Consider the following 16,715-nt stretch of genomic DNA (forward strand, 5'->3'; position numbering starts at 1 on the left):
ACTGGTTTTCCAAAACTATGACAAGGCTCTAGAAATTGCATGTCAGAAATTGTGCAGAGGTCACAGAATGATAGAAAAATAGTACTGGAAGGGACCTCACAAGGCCATCTAGTGCAACTCCCTGCTCAAGACAAGCTCAGCCCTATTGAAACCATCCCATTCCATACTTGCCTAACCTGTTCCTAAAACCGCATAACAACCCCAGTGTACAACCACAAGGCATACTGTGGAACTACAAGGCAAATGCAGAACTGTCTGCCTTAGCTCTCTGGTTCTGTCTCTTAAATTCTTCACTGAGGCAGCTGAGGATTTGCAGCGAACCACAAACTCAGTGGTGAGAAGTCAGATAGTTCATCACAATCTGGTGACAGTTGCCATGCAGCAGGTAAGATCAAAGTAGGATACTTAATCCATATTGCTACCCTAACTGTTTGAAAGTGGAAAGAAGTTGCCATGTGAATCCTGGGATATTTATAAAGGACTCACAGAATTTGACTGTGGAAACTACTAGTTACCTTCCTCCAGATGCTCTGCTATGTATTGTGGCAGGCATCCTACATTGCACTGGGTAGCAGCACTGCAAAGTACCTTGGGATACCAACTCTCCCTCTGTTGGCACAATCTGTGGCAAGCCCTGCTCTGTGTTCATGTTCATTTGTGGCAACAGAACATAGCTGGCTTGTCTGTGCACAGCTGTTGTGATGTGATTTGCTCTAGCTTTATTCTTTGAGCTTTGCTTCTCACTGCTTAACCATTCATGTGCCCATGGCCAAAACAAGGGAGCTTTGCCTGAGTAAGGACTGCATCGCTTAGCTCTTCAGCTTGAACTCAGATTGCACTCCCTGAGTTGTTTTATTTTACTAGGATGCCAGTGAAGCCCTAGCACAGTAACTGATGTTAAGAGGAACTTTTAACACTTCAACAGCAAATGGAGTAGAGTGTTTCCCATTATAGGCTGAGGAAGTACTGTTCCTGTAACTTCAACTATGAAAGCTAATGAAGCGCAGATTGCAGAAATGGCCTTTGATGTAGCGATGCCTTAGGTCACTGTAGTTTCCAAAGGTGCCAATGCCACTTTACCAGAAGGGAATGCTATATTATGTTACCATAACACTAGTTTCAGCTAGGGCCCAATAATTCTAATCTTGTAATCACGTCTAAGTGAAAATGTTTATTGCTCAGATACTGGTGAATGCTAATAGCTGCTGTATGAGTAACTAAACTAAGGAAGTTCCACAGTGGAGAAGGTTGCTTTAGTTTCTATCCCCAACTATAGAATTAATAAATAGTGATATTAGAGATGGGAAATACCTGGTCAGACATTTAATCAGCTTCCTATCAGAGCAAAATTGTTTCCTTAAAATAATGGGAGACACTGAGAAAAGTCAGGAAATGTAAAGCTGAAGCTTAGCATACCATCTTTGGCTCACACCATTGTGGGAGCATGAAAGGACAAAATGATGAGCTTGTCACCTTTGGCTTGGAATTTCATTCCTTCTCTTGGTTTGCCTCTCAACCTCAGGTCATATAATACATATTATTTATCCCAAAAGCCAGCTAGCGCTGTCTCCTGGGTATACCTACACTATAGGAGGAATATGATGAAATATTCCACTCTAGTGGGTTAATATGTTGTAAAGGCAGTGTTTTCTTTTTTTTTAAATATTGTTTAACAAACAGAGAAGAATAGTCCCCAAGCTGTTCTGCTTTATTGATTAAACACTTGTTTTCACATTCTTAATGTTTTATTTTACAAGAACTCAAAAATGTTTATCTCATGGTTAAATGGAAACTTGATACTAATCTTTTCCTCCTTGTTTTGAAAACTTGATGCTAGTTTTGTCTTATATGAACTCTCTACCCTCATAATAAAAATCTAACTTTAAAAGAGGAACAGAATGGAACTATCCTAATTCCATTTTTGATGCAAAATTCTCTGACATCGTTCAGAATTCTGTGTGAAATGACTGTAAGATTGATAGGACTGGATTATGAATAAAAATTGTAAAGGCCAGGAAGTAATAAAAGTGGCTGATAAAGAAGACTCACCGGCAGCATGGCAGCACTTCAAAGATAGATATAGAGATACAGATATAGATATAGATGTGCGTGTATATATGTGTGTGTGTGCATGTAGATAAATGAGTGGTACTGTACCCATTTTCCTTAGCTGTGTGCCTGAAAGTTCATCTCTGGATAAGGTTTATACATTATTTGCATACAGAGTACCAATGAGTGGAGCCACTTTGCTCAAAATTCCCTTTGACTTCACTGGGTGAGCATGCCACACACTATAAACTCAGATTGGGATTTCTGAGTATCCTGCTGGTGCCTAACAGCCTGCTGAAAAATGACATAATTTGTGACTTCATCAACTTGGTGCCAATTGGTAATATGATTTATATCTTGGTATATCAGTAAAAAAAGTACTTCGCTCATTAACACTCAGAATTTCCAATCCTACATTCTTTGCAGATCTCAAATCTATTATGCTATTCAGGTGTTCAGGGAATACAGGAACCAGACTTTCATGCTTACTGTAAAGTTTTGATTTCTAAATAGCACTAGGAAATCGATTTAAAATATATGCTATTGAGCTCCCATATCATCAGTGATAGAGAAGATGTCACTTTTAAGCGAAATGATGTCCATCAGCAGGAAGCTTAGGAATGCTGATTTTAATAAAAAAAAAACCCACTTAGTTTCAAACACAATTTACAGTTTGGAAATGGTGCAAAATGCTTCTCCCCACCTGGACATTCAGGACACTGCTCTGAACAAAATGCATTTCAATTTGGATAATGCCTCTCACACCAAGCAATGCCCCCAAAACACTTCACAGTTCTGCAGACTGAACATTTTACACAATCTGAATAGATAACAGCACATAAAAAACACCATTTAAATGCCACATTAAATAAAATAAGGATTAGTGACTAGATTTGGCCTACAGAGACGCTAACTGCGCAGTTGTTACTGAGCAGTCATTTAGTACTTGCATTTACAAGTACTAAATGACTGCACAGTAACACCAGTTACTGGGCAGTAGCTTCCCCAAACGGCTTTTTGGTGACACTGACTGTACAGTAGTAATGAGTTACTGAGCAGTCAACATCTTGTGTAGATGCAGCCATTAAATACACATCAGACTGAAACTGGTCAATATGGTTTAATGCTTTGGCAAGGTTATTTCAATACTTTTTTTTAGTAGAGAGAAATATTTGTTCCTTCTACCTGTAATTAGTTTGTTTTTCAATAATATATATGCTAAAATGCACTTTATAGATTCTAAGCATTTTTTAGAACTTCAAGGGCAGTAATATGAATGTATTTTACCAACAGTCAGCCACTGTGGCTGGTACTAATGGATTTATTGCTGGGTCACTGATATTCAAGTAGTGTGGAAAAGGGTGGAACACCTTTAGCACTAAGTAAGGTCTAATTCTGCATCTGCCAATGTCAGTTACTCAATACATAGAACTGACCTGAAGGAATTCACTATTTAACACATTGCAATTCAGCCCTATACTAGGACCACTGTCTTTACAGTAGCAATATTTTTATTATAAGGGATCAGAAGAGATTGTTTTCATTAGTGGTTGGTGCAAGGGGCTGAGGCTTATTTTTGGGGCAGGGAAGGTGGGTGGGGATGTTATTGCTGGCTCTGCTACAGACTTACTAAGGGACTGTGGGCAGGTTTCTTAACCTCTCCATGCTTTTCCATATGTAAAATGAAAAGAATAATACATACTTCACAGAATGCTTAAGAGTTAGTTTACTGTTTGTAAAGGCCTTTGAGACCTTTAGATGAAAATTGCTATAGAAGGAGAAAGTGGTGTTTGAATGCGGCTGTATTTTTCTGTCCTTTTGAATGCGTATTACCTGTGTAATGGGAGTCAGTGGGAATGCTGCATGTGGAAATGGATGTGATGGTGGACAGGAGGACATCTATTTTCAGCTTTCAACAGGAGATCAATATCTAACTTTGTTAATCTCTGTGACCGTATCATCTGATTTTTTTTATGGTCAAAGGGGTCAAAGCTTGTTTAAGTCAACTATATATTTTTATAAGCACAGAAGGGTGGTTTGCAAGACCAAAATGGTGTTAGACCCTTTCACTCTAGCCTCTGAGTGCTTTACAGTGGACACATGGCATGGTTGGTTTGGATGGGTTTTATAATAGTATTTTGGGACAGTTGTTTAACATGATATCACCAAGCAGAACTGCTTATGAGAGGAAACATCACTAGTTTCAGTATGAATGGTGCTTTGCTTTTCTTTCCTACTTGGAGGTGACTGATGTGCACACTAAGGTGGGACAATCTATAGCACCCTGAATCCTGAGGAGAGTAGAGAGTAGGGTTGTGGACAGGCTGTTTTCCCAGATGCCCTGACATAAGTTTGACACTTGGTGTTTAGAAGGTTCCACTCCATCCTCTGCAACACCCTCCCTGCAGGGAAAGGGTACAACCACACAGAGAAAGCTGTGGAGGGAGACAGGAAAACACGAAGTGAACGTGCACAAATTCTTCAGTTTTTTGGATAGTAAAATATTGTGGGAGGGAAGAAACCCATGGCCTCCCCACAGGAGGACCTCGTTTAATGTGAGGAACAGCACACTGGATCGGTTAAGGTGGTGGCTGTAATGGCAGACATAGGAGAATTTTGACAGCTGTTGAAGGGGGAGTATTTTAGCCTATATTGTACATAGCCTATGCTTTTAACTTCTTTTTTTCCACTGTTCTTTGGTTGCTTCTCTGTTCATTTGTCCTCTCCCTTCCTATCCTTCATTCTTCTATAAACCTCTGATGGAAGCTCCCATTGACTCTCTGCTGCACACCTATTCTTTGTTTGGCACAGTTGTGCTCAGTCTATGGGTCTATATTTTGTCACAGTCAGCTGTGCAGATGTGAGCAGAAAACTGGCTCCAGTGTGACTGTCTAGAGATGGAACTCTAGCCATAGAACTGTGTTACATGCAAACTCACCTCTTGTACCACTGTCCAGAGCCTCTAACTCCCCATGGATTTGATCCTGTATGGAGAAGTTTGGTTTGAGAGGTGTGCCTCTGACAGCCACATGGAAGGGAGAAAGCTGGCATTACATGGCTTACATCTCTTCAGGGTGAACACTCTGCAGGGTTACCTTGCAGAGACTGTGATGAAGACTGTTGTAGAGCCTGTGATGAAGTGATGGCTTTCATGGGCAGTTCTTCATCCATTCTAGTGAGTGAATCTTTTACCCCAATGAGAATGCATTAAGATGTTTTCATAAATAAATCCAGAATAACTTCCTCTTCCTGTGGCTTTCTACCATCGGGGGGTATGGTTTAGCTCTAGGAAGGCTCTTTTGGTCACATGAACTGAATTGCAGGCACCTTAGGGAGAAAAGGCTGAGACAGTTTACTAGAAAAGTAGGAGGCCAGCGCCCATTAAACTCTGTCAACTGCTTAAACACCAGTGGGGATTCTGGGAATGCAAAGACCACAGGATTGAGGGCAAAGTGCATGCAGTGTGTTTCAGACCTAGCCTCACAACCTCACAAACAAGGGTACATGCCTCCCTTACAGTGACATGCAATTTATGCATCTGCATATGACTACAAGCTTGTAAGTGCAAATGAATAAATTCACCTTAGAAAAGCCTGGAATAATTTCTGGACTGTTTCTGCATGGAGTCATTATGCAAGGAGAGATCGTGCTGTTTTTATTTTCATACAATGTTCTTACATGAAATAATGTATTTGGGGAGGGGAGTGAGGAAGGAGCAGCTGCATAAACACTGCACCATAAAAATCCCTGTTGTTTTGTGGTAGTTTTTCAGTGCCCATCACCTCGTGTGATGCACCAGAGGCCTCCCTCTGCTCAGGTTCAATACACAAGGAGAGAGCCTTGGGGCTCAGAGCCCCCTGCCCACTTCCCCTCAGCTCTGCTGTCAATTGTGCTCTCCTTCAAGGGTAAAATTTAGCCCAACGTGTGGTAATTTATAGGCAAGGCAGCAATAAAAAGAAGTTTATGATGCTCAACTCCCAAATGCAGTGTTTCAACAACAGCCCAGCAAACTTCATTCAACACACATGCCAGTGAAAGGAACTCAGCCAGCATGAGAGAAGCCTGTACTGTACCTCTCCACTATGTGAAATGGGGCTTTCCTTAGAAAGGTTACCCCCATATGCATGGTTTATTTACACCTACATACGCAAGTATACATATATATTCACTGCGTTATGCTTGGTCTCCCTGCTTTTATACACACACACTCTTCACATACCCGCTTTTTCACACATGTAGGTACAGCCTGTAATATGACAGAATGTGTAATAAGCTGTTAGGGACATGGTGTAGCTTAACTACATGTGTTTGCTATTGAGGGAAATGTGTGCTCTATCATTGCCGGGTGTGTTTGGGTGTCCATGCATAATTGATACGTATTTAGAAAACAAACACTTTGTTCAAGCAACATGACATTAATCTGGGTGTGGGAACTTTAACTTTTGAATTGAATCTCTTTTGAATGCAACTGTGATATTGAATTAAATTTCAAATCTTAGTGCTGCATGACGAGTGTGTGCATGTTTAGGTTTACGTATCTTTGCAGCAAGAAGATAAAGAAGGAAAGAGATTGCCCGCAGCCAATAATCATATAATCGTAGAAAATTAGGGTTGGAAGGGACCTCAGGAGGTCATCTAGTCCAATGCCAGCTTTAAGACAGTCTTAGCGCAGAGTTCTATGACATGGAGCTGACTATGCCTGAGCCTGGCTTCCTTTGGGGTCTATGCCATTGCTAGTGCTGTTGAAGCTGAGTATGTGAACATAAGTATGACGTTTCTGTACGATAGACATGGACTTGTGTTAACCATCCCTGTGGCAACTCTGGGCCTCTCTCTCTTGCTCCCCAATATGATGTCACAAAAGGCATAGGGCTTCATTTGGCTCTGATAAAAAAGATAATCTTAGATGATGTTGGCTGAGCATGGTCAGAAGGGATTTTTTTCATTCACTAGTGCTTGTTCTTTGTCTTTGTGTTGTCTTCCTCAACCAAATAAAGGGCTTTCTCCTCATTAAGGACTATGGCCCAGATTCCCAAAAGAACCTCCTTTTAAGGCACCTAAGGTATCACTAAGGTATTTCAAGAGTAAGTCAGATGCCAAGTTAGACATTAGCACCTAAATAAATACCTTTGTTCATCTGACCCAAAGCTCTTCAGTCTTGGAGGTCTCCATGACAAAAAATGGTGGTCAGTCTAGGAAAGTAGGACTGTAGTGGTGTTATTCAGAGAGGAAAGGAAATACATTTCCCTATACGCCACTGAACACATCTGATTTCTGTCTGTGTGTACAATGCTTACATGTGCCCCTATCTTTGTGCATGGATGGCAGTTACCAATGCTGCACAAACTCCATTACCCTGTAGGTTCACAGATAAAGCAAAGCAAGCAAGCAGTCAAAGGCCAGGAATCCCAAATCTGAAGGTTACTTTGATACCTTGCAACCTGTGTATTACAACAGTGCCTAGAAGTCTCAAATGCCCAGATCCTTAAAGGCATTAGGCACCTAACTCCCCTTTGAATTCATTAGGATGGCTGGTTTCAGTGGGAGTGAAGCACTTGAATCACTGGGACTTTGGGGACTGTGGGACACACATGACATTCTTGGAGTAACACTCAGTGATATCATCATTACCAGCAAACAGCCTTTAGCTCTGGTTTGGGTTTTCATTTGAAACAGGACAAATTCTAATGTGTACAGAGGCTGTTTTATATCGGCCCGCTGGTGCCTGCTGCCCCCATTCCCCCACTCCCTTGCCCATGCTGAAACCTGCTCCCATGGCAGAAACTTTAGGCACCTGATAGTCAGCCAGTGGCTGCTGGGACACAAGTGACTCTTCAGTGTGTGGCCTGCACAGCCCTTTACAGCTGATACTAATTTTCTTTACTGCTGCCCTTGGCTGTGCCTTTCCTGCAGTGCCAAATAATGCAACTGGCCTAAATAAGGACAGTGCAGATGTTAACTGATGTACTGCATCTTTCCCCCGTTGTGATGTTTACCATGAGTGGCCCCGGGGCTGTCTGTAGTGTCCTAACACAGGCTGCTCATGTGGCCCCTGAGCCAGGCAGGCTGGAGGGGCACAGATTTGGGCAAAACCGGAGTCTCAGTCAGCCCTGACAGAGAAGCCAGGGGCAAACCTCCATCTCCTCAGCGTCAGGAGGCTGTGAGGCTGTGTCGGTGCTCAGGAGAGCAGTAGTGGAGCATCCAGCATCGGTGTGGAGGGAGGTGCCCTGGGCTGGGCAGGGCAGCCCCAGCAGGGAGTGTGGGAGTGCTGCGGGCACTTCCTGGGCAGGTGGCCTTGTGGGTGCAGGTGCCTGGTCGCAGGGCTCAAAGGGGGTGCACTGGGGTGCCAGGGAGTGGGCAGCGGGAGAGAGAGACATTATTGTTGCACTGTAACGAGTCTGATTAACATGCTCCTTCCACTTGCTCTTAGTTCCCTGGGCTCCTAGCAACAGCAGACAAAGGAGCGGGATTGTCCTGGGCTCCGCGGGGACACGGGGCATCCTTTGATCTGCCACCATTGCAGGCAGACAGACCGACAGACACGCAGGCAGGGGCCGCAGCACTGCAGCGCCAGTGGCCCCAGTCCATCACCTCCCTGGGGGCACCCAGGCTGGCGGGGGGTGCAGGCAGGGACCACCCCGGCCGGCTGTGGGGAGCCGCCAGAGACTGAGCCGGATGCTGCCCACTCCGTCCCACATCAGCCCTGCCCCCTTGCCTGAAACATGCTGGGGGGCACCAAAGCCCATCTTGGCATTCAAAAACCTGCCCCTGACAGGGTTTTTTTTTCCCCCGCCTGAATTTCTGAGGGAATTTGAAAGCCACTTTGGAAGGAGGGATGGGGCAGGAGGCAGGGGGTCCCACCCAGGCTGGGGGTGCCTAGGCAGGGGACTGGCTTGCAGAGAAGTTTGCCAATGTCAGGACCGGATTAACCCATTACAGGGCCCTAGGCAAACAAACTTGTGGGCCCATACTTAATACTGTGTATTTATAATACTTTTTTCACTCAGTAATTATAATATGTCAGCCTTGGCCAGGGCTGGATTGGGCAAACCAGGCACATGCCTAGGGCCCTAAGTGAAGTAGGGACCCAGTTGTGCTTATTTTACAGTAAAATAAACACAACTGGGCCTCTTCTTCACTTAGGGCCCTAGGCATGTGCCTAGTTTGCCCAATCTTGCCCTCGCCAAGGTTGATGCCAGCCTGGGCGTCCCAGCCCAGCTCCAAGAGTGAGACACTGGGCTGGGGGGGAGCTTGCCAAGAGGGAAAGCCATTGACTGGGGTGTGGGGGAGGCAGCAAGAGGCTGCCCCATGGGAAGGTGGGATCCCCACCACATCTTCAAATGCAGCAGCAGGTGCCATTTGGGGCAGGCAGTGCCCGCCTCTGTTGGGGCATGGGTGCAAGGGCTCAGCACAGCCCTCCCCGCGCTGCACCTGCAAGGCTGCCCCAAAGGAAAGCTGCTCGGGCTGGGGTTTTCTTTTGCAAAGGCAAATAAACTGCAAGCTCCGGCAGGCTGCATGTGTGAGGCTGGCGCGGCAGGTTCAGTAGCAACCCCCCCATGCAATAATTGCTAGAATTGAAAAGAAAAAAAAATCAAAAAGCGCGTGGCCCAGCTCACCTACTTATTTGGAAGTCATTTATTGTCCATTTTGCCCGGGTTCCCTCCGCAAAGCAGAGGCCGGAAGAAAGCATAAGTGCTTTAACATTTCAGCTGGTAATTACACCCAAGCTCCCACGTGGACACCTGGCAGGGGCTCTGCGCCGGGGCCCGCGCGCGGTGAGAAGCCGCAGAGGTGCCGCCCCGCCCGCCGGCCCGCGCCCCTTGCTGGGCTGCCCGGCAGGAGAGCGCGCGGCGCGAGAAGGCAAGGGCGGGCGGGGAGAAGCTTCCCCAAGCCCACGGAGCCCATCGCAGCGGCTGCAGATCACGGGGGAGCGGGGCTCTCCTCTGGCCAGGGGGAAAAAGCAGAGAGGCAGCGAGGGGCCAGCGGCGGAGCCGGCCGGCGCCGAGCCAGCGCCTTTCTGGGCCAAGCTGTAAGGAAGTGACGTGCTGCCAGCACTGGCGGCTGCGGCCCCGAGGGGGCGAGGAGGAGGGGAGCGGCCCCGCGCGGCCACGGGCCTGCTGCCGCCTCCCCCCCGCGGGGAGCCCCCGACCAAAGCCCCGGCCCGGCCCTTAGGGCCTCGGCGGAGCCGGGACGGTGCTGTTGACCTCCCCGCAGGCGGGGGGGACAGGGCTCTGCCCAACGCGGGGTCCAACCGGGCCGGTGACGTAATATTGCGGGGATGACGACAGACTCGAAACCAGCGCTGCTCCTCTCCGAGGGGGATACCAGCATCGTTACATCACCGCTGCTCTGATGAACAAGAACCATGCCATGTCCACCTTCCTTAATAAGGATGATGATGATAATACCCGCACCATTTCCATCTCCAGTAAGAACAATAATGGCAATGGCAACAACCACGCCATGTCCGTCTGCCCGGGACGCGCGCTGCACCTGCGGGCCCCTCCCTCGGCCCCGGCCGGCAGCGCGAGCCCCCCGCCGGGCCCGGCCGCCTGCCCCGCGGCTGCCGGGGGAGGCTGCCGTGACTGTGGCGAGGCGGGGGCGCAGCGCCAGGCGGGGGGCTTCTCGCCCCGATTTCAGCAGCCAGAAGTGCCCTCCCCGCTGCCGGCGGGTCACGCAGAGGTTGGCGCGGGGTTTGCAGCCCCCTCAGGAGCCGCCGGGCCTGGGCCGCGCACAAAGGCCCGTGATTTAATGAGGAGCAGAAACAAAATCTCCGCTTGTTGGCGTCCCCAACTTCATTGGCGTCCTCTGGCAACCACAAGTTGATCCTCGGCGGCTTCAATACCCCCTCGCCTCCCCTGTAAGAGTACATGCTGAATAGGGAACAATGCCCGGTTCTTATGTTTATTTACCCTTCCTACAAGCCGGGTTAACCTCTTCACAACAGCTTCACTAAGCCCGTTAACCGCGCGGCCCAGCTGACCCGCGCCGCTATCTCCAATGTGATGCAAATCCGCCGCCGGGCCGCGTGCGCCGCTCGCTACAAGTTTCTGGCCGGCCCGGCCCGCTCCCCCGAGGCACGGCCCTGCATCGCCCGCGCTTACAAACGAGGCAGGAGTCTGGCGTTGAGCATTGGTTTTTAATGGCCGAATACATTCCGGGGGTGATTTGTTTCCTACTAATGATTTCACCTCTTCGAAGAAGCAGGCAGAGTCTGGACTCCAATGCGGGAGCAGCCAGAAGCGTCTGACCTGGTTTTTCTGTTCCAACTTCTTTCTAAAAAAGGCTGATTTCCTCCCAGCCCAGCCCTGGCTTTGCTCCTTCCATGAAAGCATCCCACTGCCTTGGCAGGGATAGCGGTGATGTCACACAACACTCTGACTTCACCGCCGGCCACCAGGACCCGGGCTCGGCCCTACATAAAAATCCTATGGCATTTTGGTAGTTAGAAAGGCTGGTGAGAAAATTAGGACAGATCGGTGAAATGTAAATGGATTTCTGCTTAAGTCTGATGTATTTAATTTTTTCCCCCCAAAGTATTATAGTCATTCTTTAAAATAGCTACTGTGACCGCATGGGGAGAGCTTCATTTAACAGATCATTTTTTCTTGATGGCTGTGGCAAGCGTAACAATGTTCTGTGCCTGCTTCAGTAATGGCATGTCTATCATACTCCCATGGAAAGTAAAGGCGCCCTGGAAAACAGAGAATATAAACTTCCTGAAAGAACCTTTGAATATTAAAGAGTGCCATTTTTTTTATAGCTCTGTATCTGTAGAGCAGGAAACATGCCATCCCACAAGAATCAAATCGATTCTTCTTGTACATTCTGGCGAGAGCCAAACTAAACATTAAAAGGCAAATTCTAGGAAAGAATGAAAGAAAAAGAAAACAAAAACATAGAAAAGGGTAGGAGAGTTCAGCGCTCACAAGATGAGACTAAAACCCCCACCTTTCATGACACTGTGGGATGGAGCCTGTCTATTGGCCCCAGTCTGAAAAATGGACCAGGGCGGAAATGATGAGCCACATGCTAGTTCATGGTGAGCTTCAAAGTACTGTGCAGATTAGTCCAGAAACTCTACTGACATGGGAAACAATCCATACTACCTGTAATGGAAATTTCTAAGGCCATAGAAGCTTGGACAGGACCAGGCTCCTACTTATGGTAAGATAAGGCCATCCTTATCTCTTTACCATAAGCTTGAAATCATCACATAAAAGCAAGAAGCTGGAATGGCTAAGAATATTAGTCTATGTTTAGTGGCACTATATATTAGCTGCTTTCTATTTAAATGTGCATGTGGTACTAGACTAGCCCAAATTCTTTACATTTGTGCAGATGCAGTACTTTGCACATGGGCAGCACTTTCCATTAGTAGAATACAAAACTAATTACAACCACATAGAGGCAGCATTATATTCTATAGATAAAAAATAGAAGCAGATGTGTTGAACACTAGGCTGTTTGGAAAATCTCTTTCAGTTACATCTATGACGGTGCTGTAGTGAATTCTGGTGGCTCTATGCTGCCAGTCCAGAACTGCTGGCATCACTCTTCTTTTCAAAGGCTCCGGTTTTCGTTGGTAGGTTTAATCCAAGATCACAACAAGGATTTGCAGCATAATTGGCAAAAGCAAATAATTGTTGCTTTAAGGTTCCCCAATCAATACTGCTAACAAAGTATGGCATACAATATTGAGTTACTGCACAGTATTGGAGACTGAAACAGACTACTTGATGTCCAGTTTGGACTAAGGATCAGAAGAGTACAAATTCAAGAGGCAGTGGAGGTTTTTAGGCTTTTCCACCTGCTTAGTGAGCCTTAATGAGACCTGGTCATACAAAGATAATTAGCTGCAAGCCACATTAAAAAAAAAAGCACATCTTGCATTAAATAGGCCTAAACCTGCCCACCCCCACCTCCACCGTGGATGCTTTACTCTACTTTTCATCTGATCAACCCCATCAGTAAACTCTAAAGCTTGTGTTGAAGAAATAGCATTTTGAAGTTAAAATGCTTTGCAGCAAAATAGCCAAAAGCTGATACTGCAGGAATCCTGCTTCCCACAAGAACCATGGGCCCTTTTAACATTTTTAAAAATAGATGTAAAACACTGTGGTTACATAAAAAAAAAATCTACTGTGGCCAAAAGTGAGCTGGGCATTTGGATGCAGTCCCTTCCCTGAGAAAATGAAGACCCTACTTCTCCATTGTGTCAAGTGCCTTCAGGTGGACTGCTGCACCCACTTGAAGCTATACTGAAATACACATAAGCTCATGGCTTAATTTTAGATGGAGCACAATGAGTGTCTAAGAAACAGCAACAAAGGCATAGGGCGAGGAAAGACATTCTTGTTTGGTTGTGTGTTGTATGCATGTGTGGAGGGAGGAACTAAAAATGAAACAAACTTTTGTTTTCTAGTTATCAAGTAAGGACAAACTAGTAAAGCTGAGGAATCCAGCAAATAAAATGATATCTCTACCATTTAAAAAAAAATGTTTATGAAAAATATTGCTTCAGTGATCTCTGACATTTAGCTTGATTTAAGTATTATTAGTTAAATACTAATCAAATTCTAGCATAACTAAGCACAATTTTAATCTTATATTGTCATTAATATAATTTATTATTGTTTGAAATGTGGCTACCCAACCAATTTTTAAAATCATTAGCCCTGATATTTTATTGTATTAGATTTTATTCTGGTTTCCAAATCTTGTACATCACTACAGTATCGTCGAAACAGGTCTTGTTGACTGAAAGGGGTGTCTGCAGTGACATCATAATTCAAATCAAGCAGATATGTAGATGATACCAGTATCAAATTTGTCTTATTGTTAAAGCACTCAGCTTGCTATAGGCTCTATAATAATAGTCACGTTAATAAATAATAGTCAAAAGGATCTCATTTTAACAATACGGCAGCAGCTTAGATGTGTTCTGTAAGGCATTTTTAAAAAGCTGACACGATCATAACTTGCTAAATTTATCAGCTGTTGGAAGAAATGAAGCAAAGGTTTTAAGACTTCATGTTTATTATTTACCTCATTGTTCAAAATAATACTGAGTTCTATGGTCTTGAATAATGAACAATATTTTTTGTTCTTGTTAAATAAAGTCCACTTTACAAGTGTATCTATTTTGCTATAAAAACCAGCTAATTAGTGGTTTGGAACAATGTGTGTTCCAAGGATTAATTCAGATGTATCATAACAGTGGTATGTGGACGTGCACTATATGCTCTTTCAGAAGACAGCATTTTAATAAATGGTGCTCCTGTTTATTATCTGTTATTGTTAAAACAATAGCTTGGAAGTTTAAAGAGAAAAAACAAGAAAAATAGCACATGCACATGTGAAAGTAGGACAGTTTTAAGGTGTAGTGTGTTCCCCACATGCATAGGTAATTTTGATTGGTATTGATTAGCATTCTACTTACACATTAAGAGGAAAAATGTGCTTTAACATTAAATAGTAGTTGGCTTCTCTGCTGATTCACTCTGAGGTTTAATTGCTTCCAGCTAATTTACAGTATTGAGCTAAAGTCCAAAAAAAAGCAACCAATTTTGCTACTGTTGAAAATATTCTATTCGTGGCAGCTATTTCCGCCCCCAGGTTTCAACACATAGAAAATACCAGTAATTGTGGTTTTGTCCCTGCATTCTCCTTTCCAACTACCCCAGGTGAAATTTGCCTTTTTTTTGCATCCCCCTTCATATTAATATAAAGAAAATATGATTCTCTATAAACATCATTTACTTCAATGGAGTTATGCTAGGGATTAATTTAGTCCCAGGGCTAAATTTTCTTTTTGGCAAGCAGTCCTAATAATCTCACATTTCTAGCCTGTACTTATGTTTTCTTGTAGTTAAGCTGCTGAATCAGAGAACTAATCTTAAACAAACTTTCAGCATGAACTGAAAGAATGATCGGTGTCAGGTTGGGCTTGAGACAGCTTGCGTTCTGTTTGTTTCCTCACCCTCCATAGAGCCAGTATAAGTCAATCAGTTTTCCCTCAGTCTCTTGTGAAAAAAAAAATCTATACTTTTTAGCATAACAGAGCTTTCAAAATGTTTCTTAGAGTGAGCAACAGGCAAACCTTTAAGGTTTGGGGATTTTGTTTAGGTGTCTTCTGAAATATAAGCTCTCCTCTTCAATCGTTTTTGGAATCCTTTCCTTTTCTCTGCATTATCTCCCAGAAGCATCCACTAGTTTCCCTCTTTCTCCCCTTCACTTTCCCTCTTTTTCACAGCCCTGCAACAGGATCCTTTCTTCTTTCCCAACCCATGATAATACCCTAGGGCTCAAGCAACCCTTGAAGTATCTCTGCTGAGCTATTCTCTATTTAAATGATGTCTACATCTGAGCACCTGAAACTTAGCATTGACAGCAACAGGAGAGCAATTGAAAAGCCAACATAACTGCTGGCCTATGGAGCAGAACCCTTCAAAGTAAGGGGGCTGATATTCAACTGGTGTGGCATGGGGACAGTCATAGGGTGGAAGGAACTAGGGACTACTGTGGTAGCAGTAGGTGTAGATTACAATCACACCCTTTCCGACGGACAGGTGGGCCTTGGAGCCCAGTGCCTTGCAGTCAGCATTTCTTTTTATCTAAGCAATTACTCAGGAATGCTTGTGACAGAGGATGAGATATAAGTTCTAGACACAATAACTCCAGGCAGTTTAGTGCCTCATGCTGGGGATTTCAGACTCTTGTTTCATATTCAGTGCACACATTCCTAAAAATCCAAGTCCTATTTCCCTTCCCAGGGAGAAACTGATTTAGGAGGAAAATTAGGTCCTCAACATGCAAAATGCGCATCTGGATACCTTGGCCATTCTGAATGCCTTGACCAGGGAGTGAACAGAACTGAAGATCCTTATTCCTGACACAGCTCAATGGATGAACGTAGTGCTTCACAGATACATAATGCAACTTTCCAAAGTGAGGGCTTGATTTTTTTTCTCCTAAATGGAGGAGCTCTGAATGCAGTGACTGCAAATGGCAGTGGCCCTTGTACCAAGCTCTACACCAAAAAGGGAGCAGGATGAAGAGCTCCTTCCTTCTTCCTCTAGCATACCTTTTTAAGTGCCAGCCACAGCCTTGCCCTAGGAAGGGCCAACACTGGGTGCAGTTCCTGTTTTGTCACAAGCAAAAGGGACATTACTTCCTTCAGAAGAAAACTTATATTTTTTGGTTTTTGTCTCTTTCTGAGCAGCTAACAGATATGCTCCGTTTGCTTTCACAAGCCTTGAAGCTTTTCTGCTGTCCTAGATATGCAATTTCTGTAGTTTTTACTATTCTCTCTTAGTCCCAGTCTGTTGCTTTTCGCTTTTTCCTGTTCATTTCTCCACTGGAAATACACTATATTGTTTCTCTTTCCCTTGGTAAGTCTACCAGCTGGTGGAAAGGACTGGTTAAGACTGGTAAGGCTTCACCTCTACAGGTTTCCCTCACTTTAAGTGGGTTCTGTATGTGCAAATTTTCTCTTATGTGATGACCCTTTTTATACCAAAAATTAATTATATGCAAGGTAAATTCACTCTTATGTGATCGGTGTGGTGGAAGCCTGCAGTCAGCTTGTGCAGTGCATTGTGACAGTGATGTGCACCAAAATATAGTCTCCTGTGTGGATCTGTGCTCCTTGCTCATTGTCTGCA

At 44.7% G+C, this 16,715-nt stretch overlaps 1 protein-coding gene across 2 annotated transcripts in view; it reads right to left on the reverse strand.

The window, feature by feature from the left end:
• Positions 1–11,174: 11,174 nt before the first annotated feature.
• CLYBL (citramalyl-CoA lyase) overlaps positions 11,175–16,715 on the reverse strand; it is a 273,555-nt gene continuing 268,014 nt past the window's right edge. For both annotated transcript variants that reach the window (XM_014600281.3, XM_059721105.1), the window contains exon 8: positions 11,175–11,743. In XM_014600281.3, coding sequence (XP_014455767.1) covers positions 11,648–11,743 — 96 coding nt within the window. In that variant the 3' untranslated portion in view covers positions 11,175–11,647. The remainder of the gene's footprint in view (positions 11,744–16,715) is intronic.

This window comes from Alligator mississippiensis, chromosome 1, assembly GCF_030867095.1.
Source record: "Alligator mississippiensis isolate rAllMis1 chromosome 1, rAllMis1, whole genome shotgun sequence".
In the NCBI taxonomy this organism is placed as follows: Eukaryota; Metazoa; Chordata; order Crocodylia; family Alligatoridae; genus Alligator; species Alligator mississippiensis.